The sequence below is a fragment of the Mus musculus genome, chromosome 8, assembly GCF_000001635.26.
Source record: "Mus musculus strain C57BL/6J chromosome 8, GRCm38.p6 C57BL/6J".
Lineage (NCBI taxonomy): Eukaryota > Metazoa > Chordata > Mammalia > Rodentia > Muridae > Mus > Mus musculus.
Window position 1 is genome coordinate 83,164,860 of NC_000074.6, and position 16,060 is coordinate 83,180,919.

The 16,060-nt window shown below is 44.1% G+C and overlaps 1 protein-coding gene across 2 annotated transcripts in view; it reads left to right on the forward strand.

Moving 5' to 3' along the window:
• The first annotated feature begins 492 nt into the window (after positions 1–492).
• The window catches only part of Tbc1d9 (TBC1 domain family, member 9), a 107,589-nt gene continuing 92,021 nt past the window's right edge, over positions 493–16,060 (forward strand). For both annotated transcript variants that reach the window (NM_001111304.1, NM_027758.4), the window contains exon 1: positions 493–1,345. In NM_001111304.1, the coding sequence (NP_001104774.1) occupies positions 1,216–1,345 (130 nt within the window). In that variant the 5' untranslated portion in view covers positions 493–1,215. The remainder of the gene's footprint in view (positions 1,346–16,060) is intronic.

Consider the following 16,060-nt stretch of genomic DNA (forward strand, 5'->3'; position numbering starts at 1 on the left):
AGGAGATTCTCACGATTGGCTAACTTTTGGGCCATTGCAGAGTCTAGTCAACAACTCTGGTCATCTGAAAAGGAAAACCTCTTTGGCTGAAAACATTTCTCCGATCTCTCGGGTGAATGCATTTAGTCGCGTACGATACGCAGTAAATGAGCTGAGACCAGAAAGGGATTCCAGGAATGCAGGGAAAGACAAATTGTTAAAAGCATAAAGTTGCCTGGTCTGAGTGCCTCTGGTTTAATTTTCATAAACAAACAAACAAACAAACAATGCTAGTGTCCCTCAAAGCTCCTAATGCCCAATATAGGAACAGCTGTGGGGAGAATTAGTTGGTTTAAGCTTTTGGTCTGTTTCCAACTTCTCTATAGCTTACGCCCTGTAGGTCAAGGAAAGAAGTGATGTAATGCATTTAGCTGGGCCACTTTAATTACAAAGGAATGGAAGGGGAGTGGCCACCGGTGGTGACAAGTTTAGCGCGTGACTTGATCCAGGGATGCAGGAAACAAAAACATTACCAACCATTGGCTGCGTCCACCTTGGACTCCTGGCTCTAGAGCCAGGTCTGGAACCTGGGAACACACGTTTCCGGGGCAGGGGTGGCGCTGTCCCGCCGAGCGTCAGCCTTGAATACACACGCCACACGCAGGCTCTGGGAGCGGGGCAGCTTCCTCCCTGCTGGGATGGGCGTGGGGCCCTGCGCTCCGCACACAGTCCCTACCGGGCTCGCGAGAAGCCACCCGCGGTCACCCGGGCTCGCGGCGACTGAGCCGCGCTGTCGTCATTCATTCCCAGCGCCGGGAGCGTCCTTCCAGCTCGTTGCCCCGACGCGCAGTGTCCACGAGCGGTGATCTCGGGCTCGGCAGCTGGTGATCACGGCGCCCTGGGGGCTCGGATTCCCGCACAAGCTCGCCCTTGAACACCGCCGCGCCCTGAGACCGAGCCCCGACGCTTGCTCGCCCTGCGGTGGGCAGGGCCGGGCTGCGAGGCTGTGCACTTGGCGAGCGAGGAGCCGTAGGGAGGATGCTACTTGCTGGGTCCCGATCCCCGTCGTCGTTCCCGGCTGCCCGCTGGGTCTTTGTCGCGGGCCGGGAGCCGCGGGCCGCAGCCTGCTGAAGGCCGTCGCGGCCCCGCACCCACGGGCGGGAGGGCGCGCGTGTGCCCGGGAGAGCGCGCCAGTGTGCGGGCCTCTTTGTGCGACTGCCCGCGGCCACCAGGACCATGTGGGTGAATCCGGAGGAGGTACTGCTGGCCAACGCGCTGTGGATCACCGAGAGAGCCAACCCCTACTTCATTCTGCAACGAAGGAAGGGCCACGGGGGCGACGGGGGTGGCGGCGGCGGATTGGCGGGTAAGAACGGGCACTGCGGGAGGCTCCGCCCGGGGCTCTGGCTGCGGACACCCGGGACGCCGCCCGGTCTCCGGGGCTGGGCCTTTTGCCGGCCCTGTCTGGGGGCCTGGAAGGTGTCTCGAGTTGTGATTTTATTTTCCCCCAGACTAGGAGAGAAACGCCTCTTTCCTGACCCTGTCGGGCGATGGGGTCTTTGAGTTCTGGGTGACCCATAGTGGGTTAAGATGAAATTAGCAATGAGTGAATTATTAAGAATCGAACGCCGGGTTGCATACTCTCCCTACCCCCCTTTAACATACTGCTGAATGTATTGAGAAGAGAGATGGAAGATGCTTAGCTTGGACTCAGCTGTCTTTATGGGCAATTAGGTATAAAATACCCTTTTGTTACCAGGGAAGCAATCTGTCAAGAGGCTGATGTGGTCACTTCCTACATGACCTATGAGAATGAATAAGGAAAATGGAATTCTTTTGTTGCATGAGATCTGACATAAAACAAAGCAAGTTATTTGGTTCTGGTCATAAAAAGAATTCGCTGTATAACTGCATTTTAACTAGTTCAGTTAGTTCTCAAACTCCTTCAACAAAATGTTACCAAGATTATTAGCAATCTTTCTCTCTTATAACCCGGTTATTTCCATATTAACTAGCTGTTTTGCATAGGGGGAGGTTACAGGTAATACTGACTTTCAGTGCTAGAGATAGTGGGCCTTCCTTCATGTACTAGAATATTTATTATAGCCAAAGTCAGTGAAAGACATAAGTAGATGGTTTACTAGGAGAGAGACTGCAGACATGGGATGGACTGCTGACATCTTCGGGGTTGGGACCGCATTTCCCAGAGTTTGAGTGTTAGGTAAATTGCTCCCACAGTGCCCGCTGTGAGAGGATAGTTCTTGATGAGGTGAAGACATAACTGTGATGTTTATAAACTGCTTTTTTTCACATTAAAATTCAGATGTTTTCCAGTACAGCATATGCTAGCGTGCTTATGTTTGAAATATTTGGCTAACGCAAGCAATGGCTTGTAGGTGACCTGATGTTCTTTACACCTTAAAACAAAACAAAACAAAACAAAACAAAACAACAAACAAACAAACAAAAACAGTGATATAGAAAAATCTGTAGAGTTGCAGATCTTGTTGTGAAAATCCTGGCTAGCAGTCTCAGAATCCTGACTAGCAGCCTCAGAATGTTCCAGTTCATTTTGTAGATGGTCTTGAACTGTGTATTTTAATGTGTTACTTACATTGTAGTTTGGGGGATGTGCCTAGGACAACAAACATGAATAAATGTTGAGTTTGAGTTTCTGTATCATGCACTAAGTATTCATCTTTCCCAGTCACTTGCACTAGGGTGTGAAAATTAGTCAGGGGGCTAGGTATATCTTCTTAACCTTCTGATTGTAGTCTGATATTTAGAATTCCAGTTTGGGAGTCCATTGGCATCTCATCTTGTCCACTTAGAATCTGTCATTGACTTAGTCTGCAAAGATAAAAATTCTATGTTTTAGATGCTTTTGTAGATGCTGTTTCTGGAACAATTGAAATGATCTTGGAGCGTATGGCTATTCCTGCCAACAAATGCTGCTTCTCACCAACGGTGGTGATATGCCTGGTCTGGTACATCGGTACTTTCTCAAACCTAGCAGGAGCATCTTGGAAGTAGTTAGTTGTACTATGTCTCCAATGTAGTAAAGTGGGGTTCATTCATAAATTGTGAGATCATTAACAAGTGTTTATTGGCAGTGTCAGTGTCATGATGCTTGCAGCTTAGTAGAAGAGAGATGACAAAAAAAAAATCATAAAGCCATTTAAAGTTATTAGTGTGCAGGGTACCAGCCAAAAAGCAGAGTTCAGCTTTCATCAAATGATGAGGCTTTACTGAGCACTTAGGAAGACAGAGGCTGGGTTGGTTAGCTGAGTCAAAGCAAGAAAGTCTGTCAGTGAATTAGACCTGAAAGACACAAAGCAGTGACTTCACCAGAGCAAATCACGCTGGAGCCAGGGAGGAGGTGGTCCATCCTGGAAGAAGCCGCCTCCTGCCAGAAAGAAGGATGGACGTGCCCTGCCTCCTCTGTCCTCCCAGCTAGTCTCCACTGGAGATGCTATGCACAGGTTTGCTTGCTTGCTTTTGTTTTCTTTTGTTTTTTAAGGCAGGGTTTCTCTGTGTAGCCCAGGGTGTCCTGGAATTCACCTGTAGATCTATCTGGCTGGCCTTGAGCTCAGGGATCTGTCTACTTCTGCTTCCTGAGTGCTAAGATTAAAGGTGAATCCATAGTTATTGATAAAGCTTTTGGTGAGGTGATACATGCATTTGACATACTTATTTAAGAAGTTTTAACTGAAAAATTTAAAGTATTTTTAAATAAAATTGCACAAAATAAGGTGCAGAATCCAAGAATTTACCAGTAAGTGAAAATTTTGCAAACCCACACCAGGACAAAAAGAGGGGACTAGTACCAACACCCAGCCGAGCCTCATTTGACACTCTTACCTGCCCTTAAAGCTAAAAGCTGTCTCAATGCTTTTTGGTCAACACATCCTGCTTTTCTTCTGTTTGTTTGTTTGTTTGTTTGTTTTGTTTTGTTTTTTCCAACAAAGAACATAGACCTAAACCATGATATTTTTAGGTCTCTCATATTTTCCTTTTTTTTTCTTTTGCTTTTTTCAGAAAGGGATGATATGGAATCATAGATTGTTCTCTGTGTTGTTTGGTATTTATAAACACTGTTGCTTGTGGCTGTTTACTTTGTGTAAACCCCTTTATGAGTGTACTAGCATCAGCTCATCATCTGCTTGTCTATTAGTTACATTGCTGGTGAAACCTCGGTGGCTGGCGCATTGGGGTCCCTGAAGGCTGATTCTGCAACTTGTAGCTGCTTCATGGCACCAGTGGCCACATTCTCTCTCTGGTTTTTAGTGATACTGAGTGGCTGAGTTTTTCTAACTGATAAAGCGATTACATTCTTACATACTCATTGGCCATCTTGAAATACTTTGTGACATGGTTGCTGAAACATTTAGCCTTTTTCAACTGAGTTGCCTTGTCCTTTTCTTACTAACGTGTAGAGACTACTAAAAGTTCTAGACATGAGTCTAAGTAGGATCTCCATTTTCTTGTTTGCTTTTTCAGTTCCTTAATGAGAACAGGTTTTTCATTTTAACATTCAATTCCTTTGTAGATTCCTCTTTATTTACATTAAGGCTTTTGTGGTGGCCAGTAACTTATTCTTCTCCTTCTAGAAGATAAAATGTAATCATCGATAATATTTTCCACAGACTCTGTAGCTTTAACTTTCAAGTTTATGTCTAACATTCACTGGGGTTTAATTTTTGCATATCACCTGATGCAGAAGACAAGTCTTACTTAAGAAGAGTGTGTGTGCATGCCTAATCTGGCATAATTTACCAGAAGCTCATTGTACTCTCACTACCCCAGGGGTCTGCTTTTATTACAAAGCAAGAGTCCAAATATGTGTGCTTAGTCAGGGCTTTGCCCTCTCTGTTAGTAAATTTTCTACAAATACCACAATGTATTTTCATAAGAGTAGATCAAGTAGAACGCACACTCCCTCACTTCTTGTTCTTTAGGAACTTATTGACCATCCTTTGACTTTCACACTGATAATATTTTAGAATTAATTTAAATTCACCACAGGAAAAAACAGCCCCCTCTACTGGTGGGGAATGCTTCCTGCATTGGCATACTCTGAGAAGGGCATGAAGCCTACGCTGCTGAGCAAGCCATTTCTGCTTTTCACTTGGTCAGGTTTGGTATCTTCAGTGATCAAGTATGTCATAGCTTACCTTCTTTTAAAACCATAGTCTGGCTGGGAGGGTTGGGGTGCACACCTTTAATGCCATCCTTGAATCCCAGCAACTTGGGAGGCAGAGGCAGGCAGATCTGAGTTTAAGGCCAGGCAGGGAAAGCCTGTCTCTAAATAAATAAATACATACATACATAAATACATACATAAATAAATACATAAATAAATACATAAATAAATACATAAATAAGAAAGACATTTAAATAATCAGAAATAAAGTTGAATTCTGTACCCACAGAGAGCTTGTATGAGTGCCCATTGTAGGCACAGCTTTGACCCCTCCTCCCTCACCTTTCTCTTTTGTGTGTCCTGAGGTGGTGTTAGTAGATGTATTTGTACACTCGTAACTGCAGCAATCTCTTAGCAAGTTGAGTTCTTCACTCATTTTAAGAAACTCACCTGTGTCTTCTGACTTGCCTAAGTCTTCTCTATGACAGTTATAACGGTTTATTTTCTTAGTGGTTATGTTACCTTTTGAAATTTTACTTTCTTAAAATTTATCATTGTGTGTGTGTGTGTGTGTGTGTGTGTGTGTGTGTGTGTGTGTGTTACATGAGCGTGTGCCACCATGTGAGTGGAGGTCAGAGAATCGCTTGTTGGGAGTTGGTTTTCTTGCTCTCCTTTGTTTCTTTTTTTTTTTTTTTTTTTTTTTGTTGGTTAACAGAACTTTATTAAGTCACAGAAACTTTAGTGCAAAACAAAATCTAGGTCCATTTAACTGCACAGGCTGTCTCCTGGCAACCGGAGGCACAGGAAGCTTCTACTCTACACAGAGACCCCTCAGTTCATGGCCCACTGCCAGGCAGACGCTTCACTCATGAGGTGAACAGGCAGGTCAACAAGAGCTACAGGTGGTGGGAAAGCCGTGCAGGACTCTCCTTTGTTTCTGATTTTGCTCTGCTTCTCGCTGGAGGCTGACTGACCCGAGCTTCTGAGGGAGACGTTTCCTTCACTGAGCTGCAGGAGCCTTGCAGTTATGAACTCTTCTCATCTGGGCTCTGGGGACTGATTCAACTGCATTGAGTTTAGGTTGTTAGGCTTGCAGAGTAAGCAACTTTAGCCCTCTGAGCCCTGCTTTTTCCGTGTAAATTTAATTTTGTGAGATTTTCCTATGTAGCTGGCTGGCCTGGTACTCACTGTGCAGCCCAAGCTGACCTTGAACTCATGGCAATACTTCAGCTTGAGCCTCCCTGCTCCTGGGATCAGAATCAACACCAAACTGACCGCTTGCTTTGACATGATCTTGTGTTTGGGGCTTGTTTCTTAGCAATAGCAAATGTTCCTTTTCCTATGCATGTGGAAGCCTTTGCTTTCGCCGGCTTGTGCAGTCAGGGCACACATGTCTTGAGCATAAGCATACTATTTTACTAAATGCTATTGGCTACTTTCTGTTTTTTATCTCCACTGCCCTGTGGCGGGATGTGAGAGTTGTTGTTGTTGTTTGTTTGTTGTTTTTTCAAGACAAGGTTTCTCTGTGTGGCCCTGGCTGTCCTGGAACTCACTGTGTAGACCAGGCTAGCCTTGAATTGCAGAGATCTGCTTGCCTCTGCCTCCCTATTGCTGGGATTAAAGGTGTGCGCCACAACAGCCTGGCCGAGCTACTCTTTACTTAAGGTTATGTTTGTTAAAAGGTCTTTAAGCTACAACTTCTATGTGTAATCCAGTATTCTTTTAGTGGAAAAACAAAGGGAAATTACAAAACAACTTTTGACTTAGCAGTGTATGCTGGTAGTGCGCGTGCGCGCGCGCGCACACACACACACACACACACACACACACACACACACACACACACACACATTTTTTTGTTTTGTTTTTTTTTTTTTTTTTTTTTTGTTTTATTTTGTTTTTTTGAGACAGGGTTTCTCTGTATAGCCCTGGCTGTCCTGGAACTCACTTTGTAGACTAGGCTGGCCTCGAACTCAGAAATCCACCTGCTTCTGCCTCCCGAGTGCTGGGATTTAAAGCGTGTGCCACCACTGCCCAGCTTATACATTTTGTTTTTTAACTTTAAATTTTATTATTATCATTGTGTATATGAACCCCCCCCCAGTGCTTGCTCTCTCTCTCCTCTCTCTCCCCCACCTCTGTGTGTGTGTGCGTGTGTGTATGTGTGTATGGAGTGGGGTGGTGGTGGAGGATACATGCCACAGTGCATATGTAGAGATCAGAGGATAACTGGAGATCAGACTCAAGTTGTCAGGCTTGAGTGACAAGTGCTTTATCCACTGAGCCACCTCAGTGGCCCTGGTTTAAACTTTTTATTGGGGTTTTTGAACTTGAGATCTTCCCACTTAGCCCCGGGTACTGAAATTATGGGTCTGGACCACTCCATCTGGCTTGGTAGGCATGCTTTTTCTTCTTTTAATCTGTGTGTGTGTGTGTGTGTGTGTGTGTGTGTGTGTTATATCCTAGAAAATATATTATCCTAGGATTCTTCTTTGCCCCCAGTCCTCAAATTTTTATAACTCATTTTAATTAGTATATTTTCATCTCAAGAGTGTATAATCACTGTTATTTAAAAACAATTTTATTTTGTGTTTTTGAGTGTTCTATCTGCATGTGTTTATGTGTGCCACATGTGTGCTCAGAGCCCACGAGGTCAGAAGAGGGCATCAGACTCCCTGGAACTGGAGCTAAGCCATTTTTACATATTCAGTTATAATCACCCACATTTACCATTTGTTTATTTAATGTTCTTCTATCTTTGGTCCTTATTATAAAACCATCTTTTTATTTCCTCCAAAGTACCCTCTCCTCTCTCTGGGAGCACGCTAATGGGACTTCCCGAGTTTGCAGGCAGACTTTAGTGTGTTCTAGATATTCATTGTCTTCTGTGAGTTGTTTCTCTTGGAAAGCGCGCTAACTGTCCCTCAGACGCTGTCACTTTGTTGTCCCTATGGCATGTTTTCACCTCCTGCTTACATTTCTTTTTTACTTTTTCTGCTTGTTTTTGTTTTGTTTTGTTTTTCTATAATCAAGATTGGTGGTTTTCTTGTTTGTTTTTTTTTAAAGGCACCACCCTTTGGGCATAGTATAGTTTCTTTATATATTCTTTATATACTGTTTCATCTGTTTATCCAACCAACACCCCTCACCCACCACTGTCTGTGTATATCTCCTACTTCTCCATCTCTCTTTGCCACTCAAATAGATATACGTCTGACCATCTTACTGTCTCTTATTTATACCAGAGAGTGATTTTTTACATGTTTATTTTGTTTTGGTTTGTTTGTTTTGTTTTGTTTTGTTTTGTTTTGTTCTGTTCTGTTCTGTTCTGTTTTGTTTTGTTTTTCGAGACAGGATTTCTCTATGTAGCCCTGGCTGTCCTGGAACTCACTTTGTAGACTAGGCTGGCCTCGAACTCAGAAATCCACCTGCCTCTGCCTCCCGAGTGCTGGGATTAAAGGCGTGCGCTAACACGCCTGGCTGATTTGATATGTTTTATCTATTTTCTTCTGATCTATGTTCCAGTTCTTGGTTTCTCTTGCTGTGTTTAATCTCCTTTTAAGGACATTAACTCTGGAAAGTCCATTTGGTTTATTTTTATAATTTGCATATACCACAGTTCTCACACTTGGTTTTTAATATTATTGAGCATGCCTTGCTCTTCTGAGAGCCCTTTTCACCCCTGCTGCCTGCGGCCCTCTGTGCCTGTTCCCCTGCTGTTCTCAGTTCTCATTTAGGCTTTGTCATTTCATTTTTTTGATAATTACACTTCTAGTTTTAAAGATTTTTCTTTATTTTCTGTGTATGAGTGTTTTACCTGTCTGTCTGTCTGTGTACCATATGCATTCAGTGACTGCAGAGGGCAGAAGAGGGTGTCAGAGCCCATGAAACTAGAGTTACAGATGGTTGTGAGACACTGTGTGGGTGCCGGATGCTGGAAACTCAGTCCTGATCATTTTGTTTATTAGAGAATTTTGCTGTTGTTATTGTTATAAATCAAAGTTGCTTTAAATTTAGGTATTGATAACAATTTGAAATCCAGCTTCCACGTTGGTGATTTTGTTGGCAGCTGCTGTCATTAGGTTATGCGCTCTTAACACCTTCGTCATTTCCAGAGTGACCAGGAATCCTCTCCCTTCTTTCTTGGTAACGACTCCTGTGTCTGTCTGCCCATCTGCCTATCTGCCCATAGTTTTATTAAAAGCTAGTCGTCAGCACCGCCTGGCCTGGCCTGCCAAACAAAGTTGAGTTTTTGTTTTTTGTTTTTTTGGGTTTTTTTGCTATTGTCCACCTGACCCTGCCCAGCCCCCATACATAGTTTACTCAACAGACTTGCTTCCTTTCTTTTTTATGTTTTGTTTTTTGCTTTGTTGTTTTGTTTTTCCAGATAGGTCTCTTTGTAGCCCTGGCTGTCCTGAAATCTACTTTGTAGATTAGACTGGCCTCGAACTCAGAGATCTGCCAGCCTCTATCTCAGGTAGAGTGCTGAGATTAAAGGTGTGGGCCACCACTGCCCACCCCCCACCTGTCTTTCTTTTCCTTGGGTGATGTAATTGGTCTCTGAAGTTTTTGCTATTTTAAGGTGCATTTTGTCCAGTTTGTATGGCTATTCTCAGAATTGGGTATTGGTACAAATTACTTTATGTCACATATGCACCAGACACTATACCCTTTGCTTTCTAGAAAAGGAAACCAAGGCTCAGAGAGTCTGAAGGGCTTGTTCTCTACCCCACAGCTGATAGTGGAGGCTGTGTGAGTTTACATTTACTTTACAGTCACTGCAAGACTAATGCATAGGGTATATGCTGATCTAATTTCCATGTTACAACCACTGTGTTTGAGAATCTAAAAACAGCCCTGGGCTTTTCTAGGAAAAAAAAAAAAGAAAAAACGGATTCTAAGGTTTCACCTGTACCTTTAGGAGCTTCTTAGATTGCTGGTGAGTTAGCATTAGCAACTTCACCAGAGAGAATGGCAGGTTGTCAATTGCCCAAAATCAAAGTGTGATTCCTGTTCCTATAAGATGTGGTTGTAGGTAAAGTTGCCATTAAAGAACACAGCAATTCATAGTTTTTTTCCCTTAAACATTTATATAGCGTGTATACACATACTATTCACATATATGCATACATTTATACTTGTGTATATCAGTTCAATTATGTGTTAAGTCCTAATGGAACTTAATGATTTCATGACTTCTTTATGTAATAGTCCCTGGCTATGTGACTCTTGGCTCATAAAAATTTCATGCCGAGTTAAGTGCTACTAGAGACAGTCTTTGCCCTGAGCAGATCTCCTTTGCTTAGTCTGTTATCTCTTCCCGATGCTGTTCTCACCGTGGTCACCGTGCACATCTGCCTCAAAGAGGCAGTGTGAACAAATGGGTATAATTTGTAGAGGATTTGGCAGGATTTTTGACACCACTTAGGTGCTTTCAAACTTACCTAAAAATCTAGTCAAGAGACAAGCAGTGGCAACTTCCCTGTGGATCTATGAGGAATTTGAGAGGCTGACAGACTCCCTGTGCCAGAACACTGCATGCTCTGTCCAGCCTGGTTGGTACAGACAGGACCCATGCTAAAGAGGTCAGGGTTCCCACATATGTATACACGTCAAGGATTTGGAGCTGGGAGGTTCATCTAGGGCCAGATGTAAGTCTCCGATGAAGTAGATAGGTTCTTCTATCCTACAGCAAAGGCCTGGACCACAGACACACAGTCAAGTCAGAAACAGAAAGTTATTAGTAAAGAAAAAGCTTTCCTGAGAATGGATGGGCTGGTGAGCTGAGGGGAACCCCAACACGCGTGCCAGGAGGTGTCCAGCCCTTGATAGCCACTTTCATGGCACCTGCTCCTGCGTTCTTTTAGCGGGCTTTTCTGATGCAAGCTCTGTCTGCAAGGGAAGCCCCGTCTTTCTCTGCTGGCCTGAGCATGTGCCTGAGCATGCGCCGTTCGTTTCCTGAAGCCTTCCAGTCTGTCTCCCCCCGCTGCCTTTCTTCATATGTTCATCTTGGCACAACTTTCCCCACTCGTTTTTTTTGTTTTGTTTTGTTTTTTGTTTTTGCATTTTCTTTATGAAGCAGACAACATGTTTCTCTTGCTGTGTCCAATGTGCTTTGCAACGTTTCTCTTCCTGTGAGAGTTTAGATTTTGCTGGTTTGTCTGCCATGCGGCTAACTAGCCTTTTAGCACTTGCTTCAGACAGTGTCAGGGACATTATAAGGAAGTATAAAAAGCATCCCTAGCTGTGTGACCCAGCTGTGTGTGCACAGCTGGATGTATTTGTAAGCAATGGAGTCAGGATTCAGCAGATATCTGCCCACCTATGCTGAGCATAGACCTACTCAGAATAGCCAAGCACTAGAACCAGCTTAGGTGCCCATCGTCAGATGAATGGGCAAGGAAAACATGGCACACAGACACAATGGAATATTAGTAGAGAGAAGAATGAAAGTCTTGTCATTTGCAGGAAAATGAATTGAGCTGTAGGTCGTTGTGTTAAGCAAAATAACTCAGATACAGAAAGATGAGTACACCGGGTTTGCTTTCATCCATCATGTGTGGAAATCAGATGATTTGAAAGTAGTAGAGGGACACTCGGGACAGGGAGGGGACCAGGAAGATCAGAAGTAGAGGAAACATGGGAAGGATGGTTGGGAAAAATGGGGCCAAAGTATAGCATATGAGTGTTGGGCATGCTGCAGCAAACCCCACTGATAGGATGTACTCTTGATATGGATTGAGTGTAGCAATAAATTTGTAAAAGGAGCCTTTATGGCTGCTAGCCCATTGTCTTTCTCCCCTGGTCTGTGTTATCAGGTGCTTATGGAGGAGTGGTTGTTGTACTTCACCAGTGTGTTAGTGAAGGAAGAACTCTGCAGCTGGGGGGAGGAGGGGAGATGGGGGGGGGAAGAGACAGATGGGAGTAGAGGGGGAAGAGACAGATGGGATGGAGTGGGGAAGAGACAGATGGAAGTTGGAGGGGAGAGAGGCAGATGGGTATGGAAGGGGAAAAGGCAGATAAGGTGGGGGCGATAGATAGGGGTAAAGAGGGAGAGACATATGGGGTGGAAGGGGGAGAGACAGATTGTGGTGGAGAGGGGGAGAGGTAGATGGAGGTGGAAGGGGGAATGACAGATGGGGAAGGGGGGACAGATAGGGGTGGAGGGGGAGAGACAGACGGGGGGGGGAGACAGATGGGGATGAAATGGAAGATGCAGATGGGGGTGTTCTTTTAAAGCAGTCTGTTAAAGTAAATGTCTCTCTGTGTGACATTAAGGCAGTTTCACAGTTATGGCAGATATATATAGGCTTTGCAGAGAGGTAAGACCCTGAGACATCATTGTTTCTACTTACCTCATTCCACTTTCTCTGCTTCCACTTCTTTTTCTTACCACCACCACCCTGCCCCCCCCCCCGTCTCACTCCCCCACCCCCACCCCATCTTCTGTGCACATTTCAGCAGCTCTGTCAGTAAGCAGTCCTCAGTGGCTCTCCTCTCCTCTTTTCCTCCCTTTCTCCCTTTCACAGGACCGATCCCCTGAATCCCTTTGGATACGGATGACCCAGGGGGAGGACTGGGTGGGAGACAGAGGACCTCAAATCCGCCAGTCTCCTCCCTCATCTCTCACTGTAGCTGAAACAGGGGACTCTGGAAGTTGTTAATCCGATTTTTCCCTTCCTGTCAGGCACAGAGGACAGCCCAGTCACTGCCTACAGTGGCCCGATGTTGCCCCAACCTCTGGCTCGCTTTAATGGCATTTCAGTTTTCCCTTAGGTCATTTTACACATCTTTTCAGAGCTATGGAAGTCCACTCAGCAGATCTGCTAGTGACCCAGTGGCTCCTGACTCTCAGTTGAGTCAGAGGCACAGAACCGCAGGGACCAGACCCTTTACTGTGTGAGAGCACAAGGGAGAGAGAATTTCAGGCTGACTTCAATGAGAGAAAGCTGTTTCCCAGTGTGACTGGATGTGGGCATGAGCCCTGTCCCCCTCTGTCATGGTTCTTCATTCATAGTGTGCCTCATTATGATGGTACATCCTCTGCCTGTGGTGTGATCCTTACTATTATAATGAGGTAAAGGCTAGCCCAGTGACGGTCTATGCGCATGTATGTGCTTCCTGTTGTGGGGAAATGGCTAGCATTGTCTTACAGCAAGCATAGTTAATTCAATCTCGTAGTGAATTTGCAGAGAAGTTGCCAGACTTCAAAGCCATTGTTAGATTAATCCTTAGCTGAGGCCACGACTTCCCTTTGCCCCTTTCTCTTTGCTCTTCTCTGTGTCCTCTTTCCCAGAGGGCTTGGTGACCGCATAGCTTTGAAGACAGCTTTGAGTTTCTTGTTTTATGTTTCTTTGCCTCTGTCCTGTGTGACACTCCCGCCCCCCGCTGGTTTGTTTGAAGCCAAGTTAATTCTCAGAGCCACTGGTTTCTCTTAAATCTCCACTGCAGCCTGTGCTGAGAAACTTCCATTTGAGTGAAATCGACTCTTCTGACTTTGGCTTGGGGGCACAGACAGGTGACTAGTCCTTGGCGTGACACCGGCCTGGGAAATGTAAACTGGGGCACACTTTGCTTTGCTTTGCTTTCCCAGTCTCAGCATTCTGGGACTCGCTGGGCAGGAGTTTGCTTGACTGAAGGTCAATGCAGCTCAAGGATTGATCTCTGTTTACACTTCAGACAGGAAACGTGAGCTCTGCTTATCTGGTTCTCCTCCACCCCATCGGCATTCTGTGATGTTTAGTGACAGCAAAACTTAAGCCCAGGCTTGTTCTGAACTCTTGTGTAATATTCTTCAATTGCATTTGGTATATGTAGTGCGTGTGTGTAACTGTGTATGTGTAAGTGTGTGTATGAAGGTGTGTTGAATGTGTGTGTGCACTCATGTGCACGTGCGTCACCATGCACACTTGGCAATCAGAGGACAACTTGAGGAAATCTGTTCTCTCCTTCCACTTTGTAGAACTTGGGGACTGAACTTTTTGGTCAGCGCCTTTACCCACATCTCAGCTGGACTCTCCCTGCCTCAGCCCTCTGAGCATTAGAATTGTAGGAAGCATTACCACACTTGACCTTAGCACTTCCTAATAAAAGAAATTGTATGAACTTCAAAATTTGGAAAGAAATTTAGTGGATCTATGGAAAGATCCACTAATCTAGTAGCAAAGGTAATCTTTCATAAAAGTGCTTTTATTATATTAACTATTAATTATTATATTATTTATATTATCTATTATACAACATTTAGGTGAATTATTTTGTTTTTATATACTATTCATGTTATATCTTTATACATTTTACATATTACTTTACTTTATTTATCATTCTAGCATTTATTGTCTCTATTATACATAAATATATAAGATATATTTATTATTTATATTTTCATTCATATCATATGTGTATATAATTATGTTAATTATATTATATTTGCATATATTATTCATTATTATAAATTAGTAGACTTACTTGTGAACTCTGTGACTAAAACATAAGGGGAAAATCATGAGTTCACTTCAGTCTGACACTCTACACTTTAGCACATTTACTTACTTGTCGATCGTATAATGAAAAATGTAAAACACATTTCTAGAAGCATCTTTGTAATAAATCTTTGCATCTAAGTCATCTAAAGCTAAAATTTAACACTGTTACTGTAGCTGTCTGTTTTCATTAGTCTATGATTGTATCGCTATTTTTTAACTACTCTTACAGAAGCTTAAGGGAGGAGGATATAACATTTATATAAGTCCTGTGGGTCTGGCCTTCTGCTGAGATCTTTCCATAGATCCACTAATTTCAAAATTGTAACAACCCAAGAGGTTTGATATTCCTTCTGTGACCAGTAAGGAAGCTAAGTGCTCAGAAAAAGTATGTGCTAGCAGCAAGCATCCGTTGAGTTTGTGTGCTTAGCTTTGACTGATATCAGAAGGGAAGAGGCTAAACAGGGAGAGGAAAAAGGAGTGGGGTCGGAGCCTGGGAAGGCCAGCAAGGGGGCTAAGCCAGTTCAGGCCTCAAAGGTGAAGCCTTGAGTATGCAAATTAGGAGACTGGTTAAGAGATGCTGCACCTTACCTCGTACAGTTGTTATTGACTAGTGACTGTCTGTGAGTTACATCTCTGTGACTTGTGTGGCTCTACAAGGCAGCCTGTGCTGAAGGCCCACATTCCCTACTTAAAGTTTTTGGAGGTTAGTCCTCTGGAGAAAGAACAGCAGATCCCCTTGTGAGTCTGTGCTTGCAACCAGACTACCTCCAGCTTCTCAAGTAGGTCTGAGTTGTAACCTGTCATCTTAGGAAGACTTGCCCTCTGGCCTTTACCTAAGACAGCCTCCTTCCCCTCCCTACTCCCTGGCTAAATACATTTTCCCCTTTCCTCAGCCCACTTGACAGAGGATCCTGAACCATCCCCATAGGGTGTCATGCTGTTTTGTTTTTATAAAGTAATAAGCCTACAGACCATCCTTCTCAGAGCTCTATAATCTGCTCACTGTCATCTCAGTTGCAGAGTGGGTATTTGCCCACATGACCTGTCCATGACATCTTCACATTTCAGGACCTCTGCTTGTGTGCTTCGTGGACATATTTATAATGGCTTGGGATCCCTTCCCCTTCCTTAGGGCCAATAAAAACATTGGTTGAAGGTTCTGGAGAAATGGCTCAGCAGGTAAGAACTCTTGATATACTTCATAGCTGCAAGTTCAACTCCTATTCCCACATAAGGTGGCTCACAACCTCCTGTAACTTCACCTTCAAGGAATCCAACATTCTCTTCTGGCCTCCTAGGGCATCTGCACACATGTGCACATACCCATGCGTGCACACGTGCATACACACACACACACACACACACACACACACACACACACACACACACACACAAGTTAAATTAAGTTAAAAAAAAAACTGTTGGTGACCAAAAAATCTCACACCTTGCACCC